The following is a 13,069-nucleotide window of genomic DNA, read 5'->3' on the forward strand; positions in this document are numbered from 1 at the left end:
ATGGATTGAGCATCCAGATTGCCCTTGCAATTATGAGAATGGAATGAAATGTTAAGAGGGAGAAACAGGGAAAGAGACAGACACAGTCCACCAAAAATAAAATAAAATAAAATAAAAATAAAAAACACCCACTGCAGCTCTCCTTTCCTCACTCTAAAACCAGAGTTTCTTAAGTTTGAAAGTAGCCAACCTGTGAATTCAATGGAATTCTGGGAAGCTGGACATTGTGTTTTATCTTTTATAGATGAGTAATTTTGACAGGAAGCTAAGTACTTCCCACTCTACAGCGGTCGTCCCAACATCCTAGCGCTAACACCAGGCAACTACTCCAAGCTTTCAAATTGGGATTAGCCAAATAATAACCATACGACTAAGTCGTCAACAAGAACAGGCCCACAGAGAGAAATAGAGGAAGAGAGAGACAGAGACGGAGAGAGACAGAGAAACAGAGACACAGAGGAAGACAACAGCACATGTTTCTATTGTGATTACCAGGAGCTTCAAGTCCTTCAAAGCATGGATGGGCAGAGAAAGAGGAAATTGTTATTAAATGTTTTAATTTAGCTGGGTGTAGGAGCTAGTCTTCAGAAGATCTGAACTGAATTCCTGGAACTGCTTGCTGCTAAGTAGCTGCATGATTTGGGCAAATCTTGAGACTCAGGTGTCTCATCTGTTAAATGAGCAAGTTGGACCAGATGACTCCCTAAAATTTCATATTCCACTAGCTTTGTAAAGCTCAAAGATGATGCCACTGATGACTAGACTGTGTCTCTATCCATGCATGTGTCTCTCTGTGTCCTCCACTCTTCATTTCTCCTATAAAGTCAGCAATTTTAAAACTTATAACACCAAAGATCATTTTAAGAATATGAGTATACGTTGTCATTTTGCATCTCTCCCTCTCTGTGACTCTTCTGGGTTGTCTGTTTCTCTGTGTTTTTGTGTCATTATTTCTCTTCTTCCCCCTTGCAATACCAGTTAAAACTTCTAATGTGCAAATTTCCTATATGTATTTAACCCTATTCATTTTCTCTCCTTCTTACTCTTTCTCTATCTTCCTCCCTCCCTTCCATCAATTCATTCCCTCATAGTTCTCAATCACCCACTCCCAAGCCCCATCTCAGATTTCTATTTCTTTGATCTGTTATGACCTCTACAGGCATTGTTTGGTGTTGCCACAGGTGCACTAAATAGAAGACAAAAACACAAAGTGGACATTACAGGCATGCCTACTGATTTACTAGAAGGCCATAGTTCGGTCTGAAGCCATCCCACACAACCCACAGAGCATTTACTTGCGGGCGACCCCCACTCCTTGCTTCTTTCTCTCTGACAGAGACAGTGAGGGTAGGCTCTAGTGACATCCCATTCCAGAATGGGCTTTGTGGGAGTCCAGCTACCAAATTACCTTCCATTCAATCTGACAAGTATTTATTGAGCACCTACTGTGTGCCTAGCGCTCAGCAAGTTCCTCCAGGGACACCTGGGGTCTCCACACAATATAACCTAATCCTGCCACAGCAGGAACTCAACATTATTGCACTGGCTTTGTTCGGAAGGCTTGGCTGCGCTGAGATTACAGCCTGCAGACTTCATTCAACTCCTTTGGCTTGGAAATGAGGCTGCTTTTCAACAAAAGTGGGGAGTTGAATCAGCCTGAGGCTTTAATTCAGGGCATGTTCTCATTTGAACTTTGGAGTTACCTTGTGTGCATCAGAAGGGTACAATACATTGCTTACCTTCCGCAGAAGGTTCCTCTTGGGAGAGTCTTAGCGTTTCCAAGATGTCATTAAAGCCATAATCTGTCACTTTGAGTACAAAACGTCCATCTACCACACAGTTCCGAGACTTCAGCCTCCCATGAGCAAACTCTCTGTGATGTAAGTACTTCATGCCCTGCAGATGATACAAACAGGATTTATTTAGCAACTTATTTAACTATTTTGTGCTTTTAGAGCCACTTTCTGAGATTGTTAATGGCATGAGCTATTATGATCTAGAATTCAGCCTTTTTCTCTTACACACAGGCAAAGCAAAACTTTGACAACAAGAATCGTTTCCAGGTCCCTTCTAGCGTTAAAATTTTACGTTTTGTTGAAGAATCATATCTTGTGGGCATAAAGAACTGTGTGTTATTGGAAGATTTATTGACATTTCAAACACAGGATAGATCTATACATATATAATTGCCAAGAATTTGAAGATTCTGATTTTCCCCCAAAAGGTCTAGCCAAACTCTCATCTACTACTGGCAGGAATGGAAATTGGTACAGCCTTTTGGGTGGGTAATTTGGAAATAGCTATCAAAATTGAAAGTATGCGTACCCTGTGACCTAGGGATTCTACTTCTCCAAAGAAATGCTTGCACACGTGCACATACACAAGAATGCTCCTTGCAACTCTGCTTTATATTATATAATTGGATGTATAATAAATATCAAGAAGGGACATCCAAATTGTGGTACATCCAACCTATGGAATATTCTGCAACAATTAAAAATAATAAGATCAAGTTGTATGTACTGATAGGGAACCATATCTAAGCCATAAAGTAAGTGAAAAGGAGTAAGTTGCAGAACTATGTGACAGTATGTATTTTAAACAACAAAATCTATACTGTATGTAAATACACAAAAAAATGAATTGCAAGGCTAATCACCAAATTGTCAACAGTGATTAATTTGGGGGGAAGATACGAAGGAGGATTGAGTAACTGTCAGTATTTTCCCAATATATTTATATCACTTGATTTCTAAATTTAATTGAATGCATTATTTTTATAATTAGAAATGTCTTATTTTTATAATTTATATAAAATATATACAATTTATTTTTTATATATTTTTAATTAAAAATAGACAATAAAAAAGAAAGCTGAAAGCAAGAAAGCTGATACTGACTGCTACAGTTTGCTTGGCAACCTTATATGACATTCAAATGTGATCTACCAGGACTTTACCACATGGGTTTAATCATTCACATATAAATACATCCATTTTCTACTGCAGTCATCTTGGGACTGTTTATGCTGAGTCCTTTTAAGTATCTGGCTCTATTTTGCCGCCTGACACCCCTTTGTATTTGTATGCTTTACATCTTGCACCCTAGGAAATTCTGTTGTCCCCAGTACTTCCAAGCAGAGTCTATAGTGGGGGACATTTCTCCCTAGATGTCTAATGCTTGGGTTTCATTCATCACGGGTCTGAGAGGACTCATTTAGAGGACTCTCCCTTAACTCATGGGACTTTGCTTACAGAGTGAGTGGAAAGAGTATTAGAATAGGAATTAGGAGATTTAGATTCTATTATTAGCTCTTCCACTTAATAGCCAGCTGGTAAATGTTTATTGAGTATCTACTATGTGTGGTAGACACTATATAACAAAAACCTCATTTAGTTTCTCTGAGCCTCTGTAAAAGGAGGATAATCACACTTCTTTTATGGAAAATTGGAATGAGATAATGTCTATAAAGCTACCTTGAAAAGAGTTAGGCCACAATACAAGGGTCAAGACTGTGATTAATATACAGGAAGCTCAATGACTATTGGCTATCCAAATCAGCCCACTACAAGTGCACATAGACACAATTTTCATATCACTCTAGGGAGTTCATAGACTCCACTGAAGCCCATCCATGGACCCATCTGTGAACCCCGTTGGCTGTTAATAGTCCTTGCCTCTGAGAATGGAGGTGCTACCTGATAGAACCGATGGTCTTTTGGCTTTCTGGTCATGCTGAGTTCCACATCTATACCTATGGTATGGACCTATGCAAAGACCCATCACCTAGTTCTAGACTGAACCACCTTTTAGAACGTGAAAGCCAGGAGATGGGGCTAAGCAGAACCAAAGAGCCTGGGAATGAGCACTTTCCCACATCTGGAAGGCAGAGAAATGGGATGGAAGAAAGGATTGCTTAAGGCAGAAGAGTGCTCAATAGCTATAGGGAGTAAACACAGATCTGGCCCTCAAACAGGGGAGCAGGTGAGGAGCAAGCAAATTCTTTCTGTATCAGGACCTTATAACAGATATGGACAAAGGGGCTATGAGAAGAAGTGAGGGCAGACACAGGGAAGGAAGGTGGAGCATCACAATGACCCAAGGAAAGTGAAACATCCCAAAATATTGAAGTTCTAAACTACAGGGAAAATCTTGGATTTTCAGTCTTTCCATTAACCTTGATGAGATCCAGCAGGAGTGATGATTTAAACATCCAATCTAGTTTCACATCCTGATTTGTCAGTATGTCTTCCAGGCTCCTTCGGGAACAGAATTCTGTCACAATGGCAAACATCCCCGAAACATAGAAGAAGCCCACTAAAGGGTTAATATTCTCATGACGTAGGTCCTTCATCTGGAAACAGAGGGAGAGAAGAGAGTCACAGCTGTTCTGTCTCAATTGGAGCTGGGGCCTTCTTCCTGATTCTTTAGGGACACTGTGGAGTGGAGCTCAGTGACCCAGGAATACTAAAGAGGTTAGTACAGTAAGAGGTGGAATAGATTGTCTTTCCGTGAATATTCATCTATGCAGCATCTATTAAAATAAATAGCTTACATAAACATCAGGCCAAAGCTTACAAAATTTGTTTCAGAAGAAACACTTCGAATTTTGACTACATTTTACCTTTGTATCCATTCATTTTTTCCACTAATGTGAGAAGCATTTAGTGTGTATCAACAATGTCCAAGGCATTGGACTGCATGCTAGTGATATAGAGATAAACAAAATGAAATCAATATCCTGAAAGAGCTCACATATAAAGAATGGTGATAGACAAACAAACTGACAGCTGTATTTCCCTGTCAAATGGTTTCTTATGGGAGAACGCGATGCTGGTAGAGTTCAGATGGTAAGTATCTAATTCAGCCTGGGAGATCTGGCTTCCCTGAGGAGGTAATGTCTAGACCATCATGAAGTGCAAGTAAGAGCTGACCATGAGAAGGTCACATGATGGGAGGGGTTGAGAGCGAGAGCATGTTATGCTGAGGAAATTGCAACAGGTTTAGGGTGGCCAGAACACAGTGCAAAGGAAAGAATATGAGACACAAGGCAGGAGAGGTAGGCTTCCCTGGTGACACAGTGGTTAAGAATCCACCTGCCAATGCAGGAGACAAGGGTTCGAGCCCTGGTCCGGGAAGATTCCACATGCCATGGAGCAACTAAGCCCGTGAGCCACAACTACTAAGCCTGCACTCTAGAGTCCATGTGTCACAACTATTGAGCCCACATGCCACAACTACTGAAACCCGTGCACCTAGAGCCCGTGCTCTGCAACAAGAGAAGCCACCGCAATGAGAAGTCTGCACACCACAACAAAGAGTAGCCCCCGCTCAACACAACTAAAGAAAGCCCGTGTGCAACAACGAAGACCCAACGAAGCCATAAATAAATAAATAAATAAATAAATAAATAAATAAATAAATTTATAAAAAGCTGGAGAGTTAGACAGGAGACACATCCTGTGCAGCTTTGAGAACCGTGCTATAGAATTCGAAATTAATATTACGGTCACTCAATAATTGTTATCTATTATTATTACTTTTTAATGGGGGATGAGAGAGAAAAGGGCTCCACTATTGCTTCTAGATTTCTACTTGGATTCCTGGGTACATGGCAGTGATATACATCAATATAAGAAATTCAGGGATGTTTTAGTAGTGGATATATTGGTGCCCCACCTATATCCCCTTTACAGTGCATCCTGTAGCTGCTGTAAATGTTGGCTGGTAACTCACAGTTGCTCCATTCTCTGGAAGATTGTCCTAGAGGCTAAGCCAAAGGGGAGCTATCTTACTTGAAAGGTTGGGGCCCACCCACAGACCTCAGCTAATGACTGACTGACTGGGAAAGGTACAAAAGTTCAACTCCCTCACCTCAAAGTGGAACTCATGGTATAACTTGTGCTCCAGTATTTCTCCCATAAAATCATACTGAAGCTAGTCTCAAGCTGAGATCACATACTTGCCGAGCTTTTACTTCTGCCTTATCCTGCATCCTCACTCCTCTTCTCTTGAGAGCATTCTCTCAATGAGTAATTTGAACAAGAATCTCCACCTCAGGCTCAGCTTTTAGAGAATCTGACCTAAGATAGTGGGAAAGCAAATTTTGGGTGATGGGGACAGCTGATTAATTCAGTTTGAGACACATTAAGAATGAGGTGCCTGTGGAACACCAAGGTGGAACTATTCCAAGGAGATAGTGTGTTCTAGATAAATAGACTTGGGAATTGTGAACATGTAAATGGTAGATGAAATCAGTGGGAGTGAGTGAGATAACCCAAGGGAAGCATATAAAATAAAAAGAAAAGGAGGGGGTGAATATCAACATTTAAAAGATGGGAAAAGGAAGAACTTCCTGCATAAAGACTTAGAAATGAGGCTAGAGAAGTGGAGAAAGGCTTATTTAGAACAACATTATGAACACCACAGGAAGAGTTTCAGGGAAGTGAGGTAAATGCCAGAAGGAATTTCAGGAAAATGTGATAAATACTAGAGAGGTCAGGTAAGATGAAGACAACTACACCTAGACACATCATAATTAAACTCCTAAAATCTAAAGATAAACTTATGCAGGCAGTCAGAGAATATACAAAAACCTCTTCATGGAAATGGACAAATTCTTAGAAATGCACAACCTGCCAAGACTGACTCAGGAAGAAATAGAAAATATGAATAGACCAATCACAAGCACTGAAATTGAAACTGTGATTAAAAATCTTCCATCAAACAAAAGCCCAGGACCAGATGGCTTCACAGGCGAATTCTATCAAACATTTAGAGAAGAGCTAACACCTATCCTTCTCAAACTCTTCCAAACAATATCAGAGGAAGGAACACTCCCAAACTCATTCTACGAGGCCACCATCACCTTGATACCAAAACCAGGCAAGGATGTCACAAAGAAAGAAAACTACAGGCCAATATCACTGATGAACATAGATGCAAAAATCCTCAACAAAATACTAGCAAACAGAATCCAACAGCATATTAAAAGGATCATACACCATGATCAAGTGGGGTTTATTCCAGGAATGCAAGGATTCTTCAATATACGCAAATCAATCAATGTGATACACCATATTAACAAGTTGAAGGAGAAAAACCATATGATCATCTCAATAGATGCAGAGAAAGCTTTCGACAAAATTCAACACCTATTTATGATAAAAACCCTGCAGAAAGTAGGCATAGAGGGATCTTTCCTCAACATAATAAAGGCCATATATGACAAACCCACAGCCAACATTGTCCTCAATGGTGAAAAACTGAAACCATTTCCACTAAGATCAGGAACAAGACAAGGTTGCCCACTCTCACCACTCTTATTCAACATAGTTTTGGAAGTTTTAACCACAGCAATCAGAGAAGAAAAGGAAATAAAAGGAATCCAAATCAGAAAAGAAGAAGTAAAGCTGTCACTGTTTGCAGATGACATGATACTGTACATAGAGAATCCTAAAGATGCTACCGAAAAACTACTAGAGCTAATCAATGAATTTGGTAAAGTAGCAGGATACAAAATTAATGTACAGAAATCTCTGGCATTCCTGTACACTAATGATGAAAAATCTGAAAATGAAATCAAGAAAACACTCCCATTTACCATTGCAACAAAAAGAATAAAATATCTAGGAATAAACCTACCTAAGGAGACAAAAGACCTGTATGCAGAAAATTATAAGACACTGATGAAAGAAATTAAAGAAGATACAAATAGATGGAGAGATATACCATGCTCCTGGATTGGAAGAATCAATATTGTGAAAATGACTCTACTACCCAAAGCAATCTACAGATTCAATGCAATCCCTATGAAACTACCACTGGCATTTTTCACAGAACTAGAACAAAAAATTTCAAAATTTGTTTGGAAAAACAAAAGACCCCGAATAGCCAAAGCAATCTTGAGAACGAAAAACGGAGCTGGAGGAATCAGGCTCCCTGACTTCAGACTATACTACAAAGCTACAGTAATTAAGACAGTGTGGTACTGGCATAAAAACAGAAAGATAGATCAGTGGATCAGGATAGAAAGCTCAGAGATAAACCCATGCACATATGGGCAACTTATCTTTGATAAAGGAGGCAGGAATGTACAGTGGAGAAAGGACAGCCTCTTCAATAAGTGGTGCTGGGAAAACTGGACAAGGACATGTAAAAGTTTGAGATTAGATCATTCCCTAACACCATACACAAAAATAAGCTCAAAATGGATTAAAGACTTAAATGTAAGGCCAGAAACTATCAAACTCTTAGAGGAAAACATAGGTAGAACACTCTATGACATAAATCACAGCAAGATCCTTTTGGACCCACCTCCTAGAGAAATGGAAATAAAAACAAAGATAAACAAATGGGACCTAATGAAACTTCAAAGCTTTTGCACAGCAAAGGAAACCATAAACAAGACCAAAAGACAACCCTCAGAATGGGAGAAAATATTTGCAAATGAAGCAACTGACAAGGGATTAATCTCCAAAATTTATAAACAGCTCATGCAGCTCAATAGCAAAAAAACAAACAACCCAATCCAAAAATGGGCAGAAGACTTAAATAGGCATTTCTCCAAAGAAGATATACAGACTGCCAACAAACACATGAAAGAATGCTCAACATCATTAATCATCAGAGAAATGCAAATCAAAACTACAATGAGATATCATCTCACACCAGTCAGAATGGCCATCATCAAGAAATCTAGAAACAATAAATGCTGGAGAGGGTGTGGAGAAAAGGGAACACTCTTGCACTGCTGGTGGGAATGTGAATTGGTACAGCCACTATGGAGAACAGTATGGAGGTTCCTTAAAAAACTAAAAATAGAACTACCATATGACCCAGCAATCCCACTACTAGGCATATACCCTGAGAAAACCATAATTCAAAAAGAGACATGTACCAAAATGTTCATTGCAGCTCTATTCACAATAGCCCGGAGCTGGAAACAACCTAAGTGTCCATCATCGGATGAATGGATAAAGAAGATGTGGCACATATATACAATGGAATATTACTCAGCCATAAAAAGAAACGAAACTGAGCTATTTGTAATGAGGTGGATAGACCTAGAGTCTGTCATAGCGAGTGAAGTAAGTCAGAAAGAGAAAGACAAATACCGTATGCTAACACACATATACGGAATTTAAAAAAAAAAATGGCATGAAGAACCTAGGGGTAAAACAGGAATAAAGACACAGACCTACTTGAGAATGGACTTGAGGATATGGGGAGGGGGAAGGGTAAGCTGTGACAAAGCGAAAGAGAGGCATGGACATATATACACTACCAAACGTGGGGTAGATAGATGGTGGGAGGCGGCCGCATGGCACAGGGAGATCAGCTCGGTGCTTTGTGACCGCCTGGAGGGGTGGGATGGGGAGGGTGGGAGGGAGGGAGATGCATGAGGGAAGGGATGTGGGAACAGATGTATGTGTATGACTGATTCACTTTGTTGTAAAGCAGAAACTAATAAAAAAAAATTAAAAAAAAAAACCTCTTCATGATTAAAAAAATTCACAGAAAATCAGAAGTCAAAGGGACATGTATGAAAAAACCTTCAGGTAACATCAAACCCAAGAGTAAAACATTAAATTATTTTCCTCTAGAGTCAAGAGCAAGACAAGGATGTCTTCCTTCACCATTTCTACTCAATATTGTATAATAGCATCAAAACACTGATGAGAAAAGTTAAAGAAAACTTAAATAAATGAAGATCTATACCACATTAATGGACTGAAAGGTTCAGTATTGTTAAGATGTCAATTTTCCCTAAATTGATTTATAAATTCATATAACCCCCTATGAAAAATTCCAGAAGGTTTTATTGAAGTAATGGACAAGTTTATTCAAGAACTTATTGAAAATTAAAATGAACTACCTTATCCAAAACAATCTTGAAAAAGAACAATTTGCAGGAGCTTACACGACTTAACTATAGGAGTTACTATGGAGCTGTGATAATCAAGATAGCGTGATATTGGCAGTAGGGTGCACTAATGAGTTAGTGAAATAGAGTACAGAGTCTAAAAATATACCCACACATATATAGTCAGTTAATTTTTCACCAAGTTGAAAAGTTAATTAAGTGGAGAAAGGAAAGCCTTTTTAAAATAATTGTTACTGGAACACTGGATATCGCTATGGAAAAAAAAAATTAACCATGACCACTATCTCAGTCCATACACAAAAACTAATTCAAAATGGATCATAATCCTAAATCTAAAATATTGGAACTGGCAAAGATTTTCAAGCCACAAAATAAAATCATAAATTGGATTTCCTCAAAATTAAAAATTTTGCTCACCAAAACCATTAAACAAACAATCCACAGACTGAGAAAAAATATTGTAAAACATATATCTGACCAAAGGAAGGTTATATAAAGAACGTCTACATTTTGACAATTAAAAGGCAAAACTCTCAATTTTTTTTAAATGGGTAAAAACGTGAACAGACAATTCACAAAAGAAGATATACAAATGAATTATATACACATGAAAAGATGCTCAATAACATTAGTCATCAAGAAAATGCAAATTAAAACCACAATAAGATAACATTTTATACACCATAGAAAGGCAAAAAGACAAATGTTGCTGAGAATTTAAAGCAACTGGAACTTTTGTACATTTCTGACAGGAGTGTAAAGTATTGTAACCAATTTGGAGACCTGTTTGGATGTTTCATATAAAGTTATACGTACATCTACTCTATGACTCAGTTTGTCTATTCTTAAGAATTTACCAAAGAGAAGTGAAAATATATGTTCACAAAAATATCAATACTTGGACAAAAATGTTTATAGTTGCCTATGAAGAAATACCCAACATACTAATCATCAGAGAAATGCAAATCAAAATTACAATATGATATCATCTCCCACCCATTAGGGTGGTTACTATAAATTTAAAAATATAACCAGATAATAACAAGAGTTGGCAAGGATGTGGAGAAATTAGAACTCTTGTGTACTGTTGGTAGGATTGTAAAATGATGCAACTGCTATGGAAAACAGTATGGAGGTTCCTCAAAAAATTAAAAATAGAACTATAATATGATCCATAAATTCCACTCCTGGGTATATATCCAAAGAATTGAAAGCAGGATCTCAGAGAGATATTTGCACACCCATATTCATAGCAACCCAAATGTCCATCAAGAAATGAATGAATAACATAAAATGGAATACTGTTCAGCCTTTAAAAGGAAAGAAATCTATTCACACTTTACCACATGGATGAACCTTGAAGACATTATGCTAAGTGAAATATGCCAGTCACAAAAAGACAAATACTATATTATTCCATTTATATAAGGTGTCTAAAGTAGTCATATTCATGGAAACAGAAAGTAGAATGGTGGTTAACCCAGAATAGGGGGAGGGGAAAAAGTGAGCTGCTATTTAATGGGTACAGAGTTTTATATTTGCAAATTGAAAAAGTTCTGGTGATGTGTTTAACAACAATGCAAGTATATTTAACACTGACGAATTGTACATTTAAAAATAAAGATGGTAAATTTAATGTGTTTTTTCATAATTAAACAAATATTTATAGTTGTCTTATTCATAACGCCAAAAAGCTGGAAACCCAGACAAATGTTCATCAACAGGAAAATTATAAAAAAATTGTGATATATTCATAAAATGAAATACTACTCAGAAATTTTAAAAAATGAACGGCTATGGATACCTGCTAAAACGTGGATTTAATCTTAAAAATACTATGTTGAGAGAAGAAAGTCAGGCACAAAAGAGTATACAGTCTATCATTCCACTTATACGAAATCCAAGAACAGAAAAAATATTAATTCATGATGATAGATATCAGAACAATGATTGCCTCTGGGATATAAGAAATGACTGAGAAGGGAAACAAGATAACTTTCTTGGGTGATAGACATATTCTGTATCTTGTTTTGGGGAGTGGTTACACAGATATATGCAATATATGCAATTATCAAAATTCACTGAACAGATAATTCATTCATCAAATTATACGCAAATAAAAAATGTCTTTTCGAAACACAATGAGACATTATACTAAGTGAAATAAACCAGTGACCAAAAGAGGTATCTAAAGTAGTCAAATTCATAGAAACAGAAAATAGAATGGTGGTTATCAGGCATTGAGGGTGAGTGGGGAAAAGGAGAGTGTTGTTTAATGGGTACAGAGTTTCAGCTTTGCAAGAGAAAAGCTGTGACAATCTATTGCCAAAAAATGTGAATATACTCAACACTGAGAGATGGTAATTTCTGTCATTTTATCATAATTTAAAATTAAAAAAACACAATGAGATACCCATAGAAACCCACTGGAATACTAAAACCAAAAAGACTGACAAGACTACATCATTGGTGATGATGTAAAGGGAGCTCTCATGACTTGCGTGTAGGAAATTAAACTAGGAAAGGTTTGATAGTGTCTTATAAAGTTAAACATATACTATATTTTAACATAGAAATTCAACTCTTAGGTATTTACACAAGAGAAATTAAAATATGTGTCCATAAAAAGACATAAAAAGTATATTCGTGGGCTTCCCTGGTGGTGCAGTGGTTGAGAGTCTGCCTGCCGATGCAGGGGATGCGGGTTCGTGCCCCGGTCCGGGAAGATCCCACATGCCGTGGAGCAGCTGGGCCTGTGAGCCATGGCCGCTGAGCCTGCGTATCCGGAGCCTGTTGCTCCGCAACAGGAGAGGCCACAACAGTGAGAGGCCCGCGTACCGCAAAAAAAAAAAAAAAAAAAAAAAAAAAAGCATATTCGTATCAGTTTTATTCACAATAGCCAAAATTGGAACCAGCCTAAATGCCCATCAGCAGGAAAATAGATAATTACATTGTGTTATATTCATGCAATTGACTATTACTCAGCAATGAAAAGAACAAGCTATTTATACACATGATAACATGAATGAATCAGTCAGTATGCTGTATGATTCCACTTATATGAGGTTATAGGATAAGCAAAATTAATGCAAGATAGACCAAAAACCCAGAACAGTGGTCTTCTTTGGTTGGGGGGGACGCAATAATTTACTAATGAACACAAGGGAACTTTCTTGAGAGAAA

At 37.8% G+C, this 13,069-nt stretch overlaps 1 protein-coding gene across 1 annotated transcript in view; it reads right to left on the reverse strand.

Moving 5' to 3' along the window:
* GUCY2F (guanylate cyclase 2F, retinal) overlaps nt 1-13,069 on the reverse strand; it is a gene marked incomplete at both ends in the record, with an annotated part of 84,920 nt that overhangs the window by 26,070 nt on the left and 45,781 nt on the right. The window contains 2 exons of the mRNA XM_082609314.1: nt 1,740-1,896; nt 4,178-4,354. Coding sequence (XP_082465440.1) covers nt 1,740-1,896; nt 4,178-4,354 — 334 coding nt within the window. The remainder of the gene's footprint in view (nt 1-1,739; nt 1,897-4,177; nt 4,355-13,069) is intronic.

The sequence above is a fragment of the Mesoplodon mirus genome, assembly GCF_964341445.2.
Source record: "Mesoplodon mirus genome assembly, chromosome: X".
Lineage (NCBI taxonomy): Eukaryota > Metazoa > Chordata > Mammalia > Artiodactyla > Ziphiidae > Mesoplodon > Mesoplodon mirus.